Source organism: Serinus canaria, chromosome Z, assembly GCF_022539315.1.
Source record: "Serinus canaria isolate serCan28SL12 chromosome Z, serCan2020, whole genome shotgun sequence".
Taxonomy (NCBI): domain Eukaryota; kingdom Metazoa; phylum Chordata; class Aves; order Passeriformes; family Fringillidae; genus Serinus; species Serinus canaria.
This window is the reverse complement of record NC_066343.1, coordinates 31,484,111-31,496,286: the sequence shown is the minus strand read 5'-3', so window position 1 is coordinate 31,496,286 and position 12,176 is coordinate 31,484,111. Positions and strand designations below refer to the sequence as shown.

Sequence of the window (12,176 nt, the reverse complement as noted above, 5' to 3'; positions counted from 1 at the left end):
GTTACTAAATTGGTGCAGTCAGATCCTGGGATCTTAAGCGTAGAGGCATAAAATAGAAGGTTTTATTTATGGTTATATTTTATATGCTTATTTATGGTTATATTTTCAAATAATGCTCTGTAGACCTTTGACTGAAGCCAGGAAGACCCTAGTTTCTTTGCTTTCATCTGTATGGCATTATTAACTTTTTACAAGAGAGTGTAGTTAATAATTCTTATGCACACTGACTGTGTGCATGTAAGCAGATTATTCAATAGAACACAGGGTACAACTGGAAATAGTTAATGTATCTGAGGGAGCAGAGCTAGTTTTAGCAAAAAAAAATAATTGTCTTTGAACTTTGGAATAGAACTTTTTTAAAAAACCTCTGTCTAAGCAAAAAAAAAAAAAAAACCCAAAAAAACAAAAACAGGTTCCAAATGGCTGTTCTTTAGTTCAAGAGTGACTTTAAAAGACTTTTAAGTATACCTAAGCAAATACTTTTCTCTCTGCTATTTGCTGCACCATTTGACTTGGGCAGGAACCCTAAGCCCATCAGTGGCAGCCCATCTGTCATGGTGGTGGGACATACTTTAAAAAGAAGAAACCTACTTCAGGTCTTTGGTAAAAGAATGTGACCAGGCTGGGGCTAAGATTGTGTGCTTTGTTACATAACATGTGGAGCTGGCATAGTGGATATGGCCTATGTTACACTTACTTTGTCTGCCTTGTCTTCCTCTTCTAGGTCATGGTCAGAGATTTGTCTTCATATTGCACAGTTCCCTTATTTATTCACTAAGCAATTCTGTCAGCCCTTTTTAATTCTCTGAGAATTTGGAACTGCTATTACAGATTCTTCACTAAAACTTTTCCTTGAGAAGAAAGCACAAAGACCCTCCATAAGAGAGGCTCAGAAATGCATAGAGAAGTACAGAAAGAAGCAAGTTGTCACTCTGAGCACAGATCCCAGCATTAATTTAAGAGATCTGCTGATGGCCCCCTTCTCATGCCTAATCCTGTTTGGTTGTCATCTATGCTAGCACTGATCAGTTTTAAGAACTGTGATTGTCTCTTCCCCTTCCATCATACTGGCAGCCTTGCGTCTCTAGTTCCCTTGTATAGTTTTCCACCCAAGCAAAGGCAAAGTGCCGAGTAAAGGGCAGGCAAAACTTCAGGAGAAGTGGTCAGGCTGCACTGTACCAGCAAAATTAGTTGTAGTGCCCTGGCATGGTTGGAGAAATCAGCTTTGAGAGGGGTTGCCAAGGCTTCACTCAGTGCTGCTGTGTGACTGGGGCTGGACTTACGTCAAGGGTGCTTAAAAAGCCTTTTGCTCAGGATATACTGAGACCAGAACTTGGCCACCAGGCCAAGGCTGTTTCTTGGGCCAAGTAGCAGTAAGTAACACTAACAAAATGTTCTCAACAGAAGTTCATTGTTAATTCTTATTTGGCACTTAATACTGGCAAAAATTCTCCATCCCTTTCAGATTTCAGTTAAATCAGGCCATAAGTTAAGAAGTTGTGGGAAATTGACCTGCCTTGTATTTGTTTCTACTGGATGCCAGACAAGAAAAGCCTTTCAGGAATTTAAAGCAAATCTTCTAGTGTATCACGTATAAATTGCAATCATCCCTTGGATAAAATAATTCCAGTGTTCCTGGCCATTTGCATGTCCATGTTTTGGTACCTGTGTTCCTGCAAGATTCCTTGACACAAAGGAATGCATCACAGGGTACTAAGTCGTTGAATGCATTTATTCAAAGCTGGATGAAAGATTTACAGCCTGAGATCCTGGGAGTACAGGAGAAATATTAAGCAAATGCTTACAATGAGGTAAAAATTACAGACATTTTATGCATAAATTCAGCATTCTTTGAAAGATACAAAGTTATTTTTCATCTGAACCTAAATCCCTAATGAGTGCTACTAAGTAATCTATATTATATACTACAGATTAGGAGTACTTTAAAAAAGACTGCATATAAGGCAGTGTGAAAAGAGCTGGCCTAGCAATGGGTAATCCAATGTAAACTGAATAAACAGCCTAAGCAAAAAAAGAAAATCTATGTAAATTTTACATAGAGTTAAAAATCTAATATTCTGTGAAAAAACAGAATTCACCAAGCAGACCCATATATTATATTGCTCTCTTGCTGCTGCAGTAGGTAGAGGGCATGGATTAGTCAAGAGACATGACTTACTTATGGTGAATACCTGTTACTTTAGAGGAAGGAAGTTTGTGTACAATTCCAAGAACCCAAGTCTTACGCAAAATTGACGAGGAAGCCATCTGACTCATTATCTACTAATCTAAGTCCTATCTTTGCTATAATATTTACACTTGTGGTTTTATTGCCTTTTTTCTTCAGGGTGGTGAATGGCAAAATTAACTACGATTTTACTGCCTTGGATAACCTTATGGATCGGCTGTGGGAAAATAAGCTGATTCCAGGTAAGACTCCCTGCCTGCACAGCTTGGTATGTCTGTTCATCCATATTGTACAATCATTAGAATATTCTTAGAAAGCTTTTCCAAAGCTGGTTTTCATAAAAGATTCATCATCTACCTGTTTGCCTTTACATCATGTCCCACTGTGAGCAAAATGGTATTATAGCAATTAAGATAACACAATTGGTTTTACATTGCCTTTGAAGGTGTTTCAGATGGTTGTACTTGTAAATGAGATCTCTTGAAGAGAATATTATACCCATTGACATATATCTGAAACGGCCAGAGAAGCAGATACACCAGGTATAACTTCCCATAAATTTATGCAAACATCCACTGATTTAAGTTTCCTCTGAGCCCTGAATTTATGTTGACAACTGTTAGCTTTGACTACTATAGTCACTGACAAGTAACAAGTAAACAACCTTAAATCTGAAATATTTCTGGTGGGGTCATGTGGAAAAAGAAGAGAACCCGTTTAATGATGCTTCTTCATTAACAAGTTTCAGATGATATGATAATCCTTCTTTAATAAAAATGAGATAGCATTCACAAAAAAAGGAGACCAATTTCTTATGTCTTTTTTAGGATTTGAATTGATGGGAAATCCATCAGGATATTTTTTAGATTTTGAAGATAAAGAACATGTAGTGCAGTGGAGAAACTTAATTACTGTTCTGGCAAGGAGATACATAGGTAAGTTAAAGAAAGAAAAGCCTTGTTATTTGTTCTGTTGTAATTCTTTCTAGCTACTTCAAAAAGTTCTGTGTATTGTGATCAATTTTGAGACCCTGGATTTCAACACAAAACCAGAAAACAAACATGCCAGGACAGACCATGAAGACCATGGGATAATAGCCCCTCTTTTTACTGATCTGTGGCCAACATCCATAATTAATAGAGTGTTCTGGGTAGCACATTTGGCCTGCCTCAGAGGACTGACTTTTAACCCTGTTATATTGTTGTGGTTGTAAACTACCAGCTTTCACTGGAGCACGATAACCTGAACATTTCTCGTATGCCACCTTCAAATATTTCTAACAAGGCAGAAGGCTCAACCTGAATTAAGGGTAGGTGAGTGCCCTAATAACAAAGCTGTAAGTTGTCTCCCTCTCACCTCGCATCTTTTTCAAATATTGCTGCATTTCATCAAAAATGAGAGATCATTTTGAAACTCAGAAATTACATTTCCCTCATTATTAAAAATAATAAGGGAAATGATCTAGTGATAGTTCTGTGTGCTGAGCCTCACCGGCAGCCTGAACTGATAGTATTGACAGTATAAGTCATTTATTGATAGTATTGTCTGCATATGCAGCTCAGTGATAAATGAGGTCTCTCCTACAGATAGGTATGGATTGGAGCATGTTGCTAAATGGAATTTTGAGACGTGGAATGAACCAGACCACCATGACTTTGACAATGTATCTATGACAGTAAAAGGTGAGCATATTTTGGAGCTCTTCTGAGTGTGTTGAAGTGAGACTGGTATGTATATGGGGTGAGCAGAGGGATGACAGTGAGATATAAGTTGTACTGACAAAGAAGTAAGGTAGACAGCAGTGATAAGGAATGTGACTGATACATCAAATCTGTTTTGATAAGGTCATGTTACTGGTTACACTTTATTCCCTACTTGTGTATCAGAGGTTGTGGCACAGAAAAACAAAACAGGAGTTGCGCTAAGAAGATGCAGTTCATAAATTGTATATAAAGTACAGTTAGTAGCAGTAAGGGGGAGAAGGGTGGAATAAGAGGAAAGCTCCTCACTGAAGCTGCATGCTTTGGGAACATGCTCTTGCAAGACCTTTAGAAAAACCTTGCAAAGGCAGGTGAGGTTTTGATGTCTTCTTGTGTTGTCAATGCATAGGAAAGGGTAGTCCCAATTTGTGAGGCCTTGCAAATAAATCAAATAACAGGGTTATAACATGTCCTGGTAGTTTTAGATCCAGTTTCTATTTTGAGTTATCATCTTTGATATATTCATCTTCTTGGCCTTCAGGGTTTCTCAACTATTATGATGCTTGTTCAGAAGGATTAAGAGCAGCCAGTCCTTTTCTAAAATTTGGAGGGCCTGGGGATTCCTTCCATCCCTTACCCAAGTCACCCATCTGCTGGAGTCTTCTGAGTCATTGCTACAATGGGACCAACTTCTTCACAGGGGAGACTGGTGTAAGGCTGGATTACATCTCTCTCCATAAGAAGGTTAGTCCAAGATTTCAGTTTAAAGCCATTTTTTTCAATCAGCTCAAAGTTATGTTTTATTCTGATTTACAAAATTGATGGTGAGTGTGCAGCCTATAGCAGGAAGCACGGCTACCTATTCTTGCAAAACTTTGAAGACGTTCAGTTACAAGACTTTAACTCAAAGCAGATTTGTCTTTTCTTAATTTCCAAAGGGAAACAACTCGTCTATTTCTTTTCCATTTTATATTCTAGGAGGAGCTCCTGCAAGTAGCACATGCTGTGGCAGATGAAGTAACAATACTAATTTTGTTGGTCCACAGCAGCTTGGTGGACCAAGGAATATATTTTCAGAATATGTTTTATGTTTATGACTTGAGGTTGTGGCTGTATGTTTACCACTTTTTTCTCATTATCACTAAGCAGATACAAAATATTGTTGCAGGGTGATGGGAATTCTCTCTACATCTTGCAACAAGAAGTAGAAGCAGTTCAACAAATTCAGAAGCTGTTTCCAAGTTTTTCTTCTGTTGCCATATATAACGATGAAGCAGATCCAATGGTAGGATGGTCCATTCCACAGCTTTGGCGAGCTGATGTGACCTATGCAGCTATGGTTGTAAAGGTAACAGTACATTGGTAGTTTCGGCACAGTAGTGTCCCCTGATGTGTTTTTGCAGTTGAAAAAGTAGACTTAACAGTTAATTTTTAAGCAGCTACTCAGACTAATAGATCCTAAAAAAGGAGATCTCCCTGCTGGTACAGTGGGGGTTTCCCTGAATAGTCTAGTTTTAGTAGACTATATAATTACAAATTTTTTTTTAGTAGACTATATAATTACAAATTTATATAATTTGTAAATTTAATTTAATTTTAGTTTTCTTCATCTTTCCTTAAAGAAAAAAAGAAGTCCAACCCAGAACCAAACTGAGAACTTGACAGAGAAGTGCTAGAGAACTGAGAATGTAATCAGTCCCCCAGTTAGATCCATCTGATAAGATTATTCCCACACATGCCCTCTCCATGTAATGCTACTGCTATGGTGTTAGTACTGCTGGCTGTCACCTCATATATGTGAGAATTATTTCCCAGCTCCTTCCGAATTTTATGTTATCAAGAGACATCAGGTATAATAAAGAAGAGCCTTGAGCTCTCAGCATAGTCTCCATTCTTTGGTTTGGGATACTGGCTATACACATGATCTTATTAATTACTGCTAATAATTACTGATGTTGACCAGAAAAGCAGAAGGAGAAGAGAGTGCTCAACATCCCCGCCTCTGCAGTAATTGTACCCTGGCCCCAGAGCAATCTCAATTCTTCCCCTACAAAGCAGTAACTTCCACTGCAGGCCTGGTGCTTTGTGAGCTGCTACCTTAAACAGCACATAGAGTCCAAATGCTCCTATGCAAAGGAATAATTCCCAAACACAGGAGCATGTATGTCACCCAGAAAAAAGATGCATCTTATCAGCTGCTCCTGAGGAGAAAAAGGCTCCCAGTTCCTTCAGACTGCATATATACAAGCCATCTTTGCTAAGGCAACAAGTCATTGACTGCATTGCAGAGAGTTTGCAAGACAAAGTTGCAGTGTTTATAATGATGTGGTGATATGAAGGGCGAAAGAAAGACACATCCAGTGGAAAATTAACCTGGTTATATAGAAGCTGAAGCACTGTGTTCCTTCAGAGACACAGTTGTGAGACTGTTCAGTTGTCAGGCTTCTGAAGTTCTGCTTAATTCTGATACTCAGGCACTCAATACTTAATCTAATAAGTAGAGAACTTGGGAACTTGGATGTTTTTTGGGAGAGCAGCGCAGTAACCAGTGGAACACCAGGAGAATTAATTCCAAGTTAGCACCAAGTGAGAAAAATGACTAATTGAGAAACAGCATACAGGACCAGCTCACAGACACTGATGTGGTGGGTACCAGCTCACTGATGTAGTGGGTACAAAGTAACCCAGGTTTGGAGAACCGTTTAGATTCAATTCAAATGGTAAATCCTGATTACTAATTAAGTATTCAAAACAGAGAGGCATCATTTGTAGTGCAGTAGACAAAGAGTTGTGTTCATTGCCTGTGAAGAATTCTAGTATTAATTATTTCAGAGACTTACTACTATGCAGGCAAAACTATGCAGGTACTTCAGATTTTACAGTCATTAATATATTACCTAAAGTACAGTTTTTCCAAGACTTATGATAAACAGTTATTTTCTTCAGTCTTTTCTAAAAGGCAGAGAGATAGTTCTTTACAGAATGTTGTAAAAATTTAAAAAAAAAAATACAGGGACTACAGCATGTTTGTTGGTTTTTCTCCAAGGTGAAGGTTCATTTTCTTTATGATTTTGCAGGTAATCATCCAGCACCAAAACCTGCTCATCTCCAAAGCCAACAGCACCATCAACTACTCATTGCTGAGTAATGACAATGCCTTCTTGAGCTACTACCCCCATTACTTCACCCAGCGGACTCTGACAGCACGTTTTCAGATGAACAACACAAAGCCACCTCACGTCCAGATGGTGCGGAAACCAGTGCTGACTGCCATGGGCTTGCTAGCACTGCTAGGTATAGTAAAGAGCACATAATAACCCCTCCCGCCTAGAAGCTTCTAGCCTAAGAAAGATAGTTCCAGCGATCTTGCTATTCATAAAAGCACGAGTTCCCCTACTCACTGTTTACTAGATGTTTTAAGAAAATGAAACTTCATTTCCTCAGACAGATTGATAGCTCAGAAGAAATTCCTGTGAGTCTGTTACCTGTATGATTTAACTTACTGCTTTGTGTACCAACCTTCTGTGTACCAGCTACTCATTTTTTGTACTTCCCTCTTGTGATGCAAGGGGTACATCCCAGCAGGCTGCAACTGTCTTTAAGAAATCACTGTAGCTGGAAGACTCCTGCAGCATATTACAGGGAGAACTTCATTCACTGTCACCTGTTTGCATGTTGTTAGCTGAACTGCTAAGCATAAGAACTGTTGTAGTATGTACATACTCTTCTGTTGTGGAGTAAATCTGACTGAAGGCTGTAACTGGGAAAATAAGGTAGAACATAGCTCACCTAGGCTCAGTCTATTTGCATGCTTTGACCCTGCAGCTTCTGACACAAGACTGACTAACAGTGATGCTTACAGTTGTCTGTTTTTTAAAGGAGAAAAGCAGATTTTTGCTGAAGTGAAGATCGGTGGAGATGAAAGTGCTCAAAATAGCACAGTTGGTGTGCTGGCATCTGTGCACACCCCAAGTGAGACACAGCCCTCAGACAGCTGGCAAGCTACAGTACTGATGTATTCAAGTGAGGATAACAGGACTTCATCCAACATCAGCACTGTCATAGTGAATGCCACCCACTTCCCTAAACAAAGAGGTAAACAAATATCGTGTAGACAGTTCATATTAAGTGATCTTTAAGACAGAATATCAGCTGGAAAACTTCTACTGAGTTGCCTTTCATTGCAAGAGTGAATTTAATTTTCTAGCTTTCTGTGTCATCTTTTGTGTACTCCTGGATTTTCTGAGATACAATGCTGTCCTTCTTTGAAAGGTTCATTCCTAATGCCTACTTTGATGCTGCCTTTAATGGCAACTGCCAAGTGCTACCTTTTTGGAAAACTACTGATCTCAGTGTACTTGGCTGGATATTGCCAGGCAGCAATTCCCTTACTGAGATGACTCCAAGACAGCCATCATGAACACACAATTGCACAGCTGATGCAGTTACCCAACAAATGCATGCAAAAAGAGGATTTTGTTTCTGGTTGTGGAAGTAATAGTTTGAAAGGTAAACTTGGCAAATGTAAATTGTACAGCCTCATGAGAGTGCTAGCCATAGGACTTCCCAGTGGAAGTTAGGCTCCAAAGTGCTGAAATCCCTTTTGAAAAGGTATGCTTACACCACACCTGCTAAATTTTTTCTTGTTAATCTTTAAATCCAAGTAAAAAATTTACTTCTTTTGTTTGTCTCATCTCCTACAGAGATGGTGTATGTGACATATTACATGGATAACAACCAAACCAATCCCTATCTGAAGTGGAAGAACCTAGGAAGCCCTGACTTTCCTTGTCCAGAACAGTTCCAGCAAATAAGGAATGCCGAGGTATAATTATCTGTTTGCTTGAAGTGTTGTATGGATAAAGTGCTTGTGAAAACGACAACAAACCAGGCCTCTAACAAAAATTTCCTTAGCCCACAGTCATTCACTTTTCATATACACACAAAAATTCACTTACAGTCCTGCAGAAAAGTGTAGCTCATGCACAGCTTATGCCCTTGTCTTTGTTACACAATCCCTTCACTCTGGGCCTACCTATAAAATAAGGAGGCACAGTTGCTCTTGGGGAAGTTCTGCCTTCTCTCTGAATGCTCAGTGGGCTTTGAGACTCTTTCTGTTCCATCTCCCCAAGTAAGTCACATGGCCCTGTGTATATTACAGAATGGCCAAATTGCTGCATTAGAAAGTTGAAATTTGCCCCCTTAATAATAGAAAACAAACACCTCCCTGAGGTGAAAACTGCCCAGTGCAAGTTCAGAAAACTGAGGAGCTCACAGGGAGACTGACAGTTTTCCCTCGTCCTCACTAGTGTTGAATGCACCATAGAGATAATTAAGGAGTCAGTCTTCTCTTAGAAGTCCTCTCCTCCTTATGGTTGAAAGCCATGAGGAGATTACTTACTGTCTATGAGCATATGAGAGCAGCCTGTCACTTCAGCTCCCCCTCCCATAGTTTCCTCAAGGCATTCGGACTCCCAGGTTAAAAAGAGAGCTCATCTTCAGCCCCTTCAAGGCCCACAGACAGTATTTGCTTTCTGACTGGTGTACAGTACTGTGTCTTTTCCTCCCAGTCATCACAACTGACTGTTGCTAAAGCCTGTGGGATATTGTAGGAGACATCATCTCTTCCTTAAAAAGGGCAGCAGCAAGATTTTAGATGCTCTTGGCTATCTGGTACAGCCTCATCCCCAGAGACCAGCTGTGTAGCTGTTGTAGCTAGCAGTAGCTTGCTCTGCATGCTTGGAAGAGATGGGGCCATGGTTTGTAAAGACCTCTAGCCTGAAAGGCGTCCATCGGATGTTACAGAAGTGACAGGTTGTGCCTAAGAGCATTTGTGATCAACCCAATCTGTGAGATAGACAAACCCTCTGTTTCCTGAAGAGCTGGAAAAAAGGTGAGTATAGAGTCTCCCAGTGTGGAGAACTTTGATGCCTGTAAGCATTAGCAGTACCAACTGTACTGGAAATTTAGAGTCCTAAAGTAGATACACAAGCACTTTACACTAGTTTAACAGTTGGTCTTTAGGCGCTGTAATGAAAGATTTTTCACAACACTACTCTTTGGCTCTGCAGGACCCACTGGTAACAGGTCCATTCCCATTTCCTGAAGCTGGCATCCTGACACTGAAGCAAGACTTTCCTGTTCCCTCAGTCTTTCTTATCCACATCTGTGCAAGACCCAGATCAGCTCCTGATCAAGTATGTGTTATATTCTACCATTAGATACATCAAAACTGAAACTACTTCCTGCCTTAAATCTTAGAAAAAGACCATTTGAGTTAATGTATTGTTAAAAGTGTAAGAATTAGTAAATAAAGAATTCTTTCTTTTGATGAGAAGGCTCTCAAAGATATAATTCAAGATAACGTATTACATAGTGAGTGATAGGAGCCATCAGTAAGGTGAATGGAAATTCCCATGGTGGGAAATTAGTAAAACAGTACTGAAAAGTGCGGTATCTCTTTAAAAATCACATGGTATGGTACAAGGATTGACAAGTTAATTGACAGCTAAAGCTAAAATGGAATCATGGCTGCCATATTAGACATCTGTATCTGCTCATTCAGTCTCACCCATGTTCATAGTGGTCCCCAGAGACTCTGAAGGTCCTCTGCAAGGTTGACGAGTGGGAGACGGGCTGCGAAAAGCTACAGACCCTAGAATTTTGCTTTTACACCTGATCTCAATGGAAAAAAATCAAAGGAAATAATTAGTAAGGAAGGATGAACACAGAAATTTGATCGGTTTGTACAGTTTTTTTTACATGGGCTTGTTTCTTTGGACAGGTGACTGGTGTTCGTTTGATCCCTCTCACAAAGGGGCAGGTCATTGTGCTGTGGGATGACAGCTGTGTTAAGTCAAAGTAAGTAGCTTCAAAATAAAATCGATACAAATGAGTTACCAACATACTACTCCCTAAGTTTCCACAAGCCCTACAGAGTAAAACAAGTTCTAAAATTAATGAATTGTTGCTTCTTGATAGATGATACAGTGCATTTGTCTGAAAAAATGAACCGTAGAACCTGTGTGCACAAACTGTGAAGAGCAACCCTGCCTAATTTGCTGCCTGATCAACAGAATCTGCCTGTTGGTCACCAGCATTCAGTGGCATTTCTGAGGGGATTCTATTCAGCATAGCAGACAGGAAAAGTCATGGTAAAAGTTACATTATCAGCAGATGCCTAAGTGGGATCTTAGACATCTCTGTAAGGGATGTGAACTGGAAGAGAAAACCTCCAGTTGCTTTCTTCAGCAACCTGGACTCAACTGGGAACCCTCTTTAGGTGAACTCTGAAGGGTGATCCAGTGTACAAACAGATTGCCTCAGGAAGCAGTGACTTAGGTTACTTTAAAGCCAGTCTCCCTAGATTCTTCACGCTTGATAACACTGGTGTTTGAATGAAAGATGTGTGTTTTTCTGAGGCTGTTGGGGCCCTGGTTCTTCCTAATAGTGCCAATTCATTCCATCGTACATTTGGTAGGAATAAATCAACTGAATATTTCTTATTTTTGTCCTTCTTGCCCTGATTTTTCATAGTATTTGATAGTTCACGCGTTATCAGTTGTAATTACAAACCTCTCTGGTTCTCTTTTTTAGGTGTATAAAGACATTTGAAGTGGAATTCTCACCAGATGGAAAAGTGTACCAGCGGATTAATGCCAAAGACACAATATTCACTCTCTGGGTTTACAGTCCAGGTATGGCAAGAATACTCACATTAGGTAATCTGTCTTGTGATATTGCCACTCCTGAGTGTGTGAGCCATTGCTTAGTAACTACTGAAGTTAGGTAACTTCCTGGTGACACACAGTCCCTCACAAATAAGAGCGCATCCCCCTCCTTTAGATTCATATTCTCAGTAAGAGACTTAAGGACAAGCAGACATCAACAAGTAGTCATGAGGACATTATTAGTAGTATGGGTAGTTCCTTGTCACAAAAATCAGTCACTGAGCTGCAGGCCTGGCAAGGTCCCCGAGAAGTCAAGGAGCATTTTTGTAGCTCGTGTAAAAATATGCAAAAATTATAACAAAAAAAACATGACCAGACCTTGCAATAGAAGCTTACTCAGATGAAACATCCAAGTGAAGGAAGATACTGATGTTTTATTTGGGTATTTTTTTTTTGTTTATCTGCAGGTGGAGGGTGGTGGTTGTTGGTTTTTTGTTTGTTAGTTTTGTTTTTTTTCTTTTTTAAGCAAATGCTGTCCAGTCTGCAACATGACCATCCAACCAATATTGATAATAAGCACTGATGAGAGCTGAGTGAAACCTTGCCTTGTGGTGATAC

At 39.7% G+C, this 12,176-nt stretch overlaps 2 protein-coding genes across 3 annotated transcripts in view; one reads left to right on the top strand and one right to left on the bottom strand.

The window, feature by feature from the left end:
* HOOK3 (hook microtubule tethering protein 3) overlaps positions 1 to 12,176 on the bottom strand; it is a 945,081-nt gene that overhangs the window by 249,650 nt on the left and 683,255 nt on the right. The window lies entirely within an intron of this gene.
* IDUA (alpha-L-iduronidase) overlaps positions 1 to 12,176 on the top strand; it is a 46,174-nt gene that overhangs the window by 30,129 nt on the left and 3,869 nt on the right. For both annotated transcript variants that reach the window (XM_050987050.1, XM_030236758.2), the window contains 11 exons: positions 2,348 to 2,430; positions 3,016 to 3,123; positions 3,775 to 3,870; positions 4,430 to 4,632; positions 5,057 to 5,236; positions 6,966 to 7,182; positions 7,768 to 7,983; positions 8,592 to 8,713; positions 9,960 to 10,085; positions 10,673 to 10,749; positions 11,485 to 11,585. In XM_050987050.1, coding sequence (XP_050843007.1) covers positions 2,348 to 2,430; positions 3,016 to 3,123; positions 3,775 to 3,870; positions 4,430 to 4,632; positions 5,057 to 5,236; positions 6,966 to 7,182; positions 7,768 to 7,983; positions 8,592 to 8,713; positions 9,960 to 10,085; positions 10,673 to 10,749; positions 11,485 to 11,585 — 1,529 coding nt within the window. The remainder of the gene's footprint in view (positions 1 to 2,347; positions 2,431 to 3,015; positions 3,124 to 3,774; positions 3,871 to 4,429; positions 4,633 to 5,056; positions 5,237 to 6,965; positions 7,183 to 7,767; positions 7,984 to 8,591; positions 8,714 to 9,959; positions 10,086 to 10,672; positions 10,750 to 11,484; positions 11,586 to 12,176) is intronic.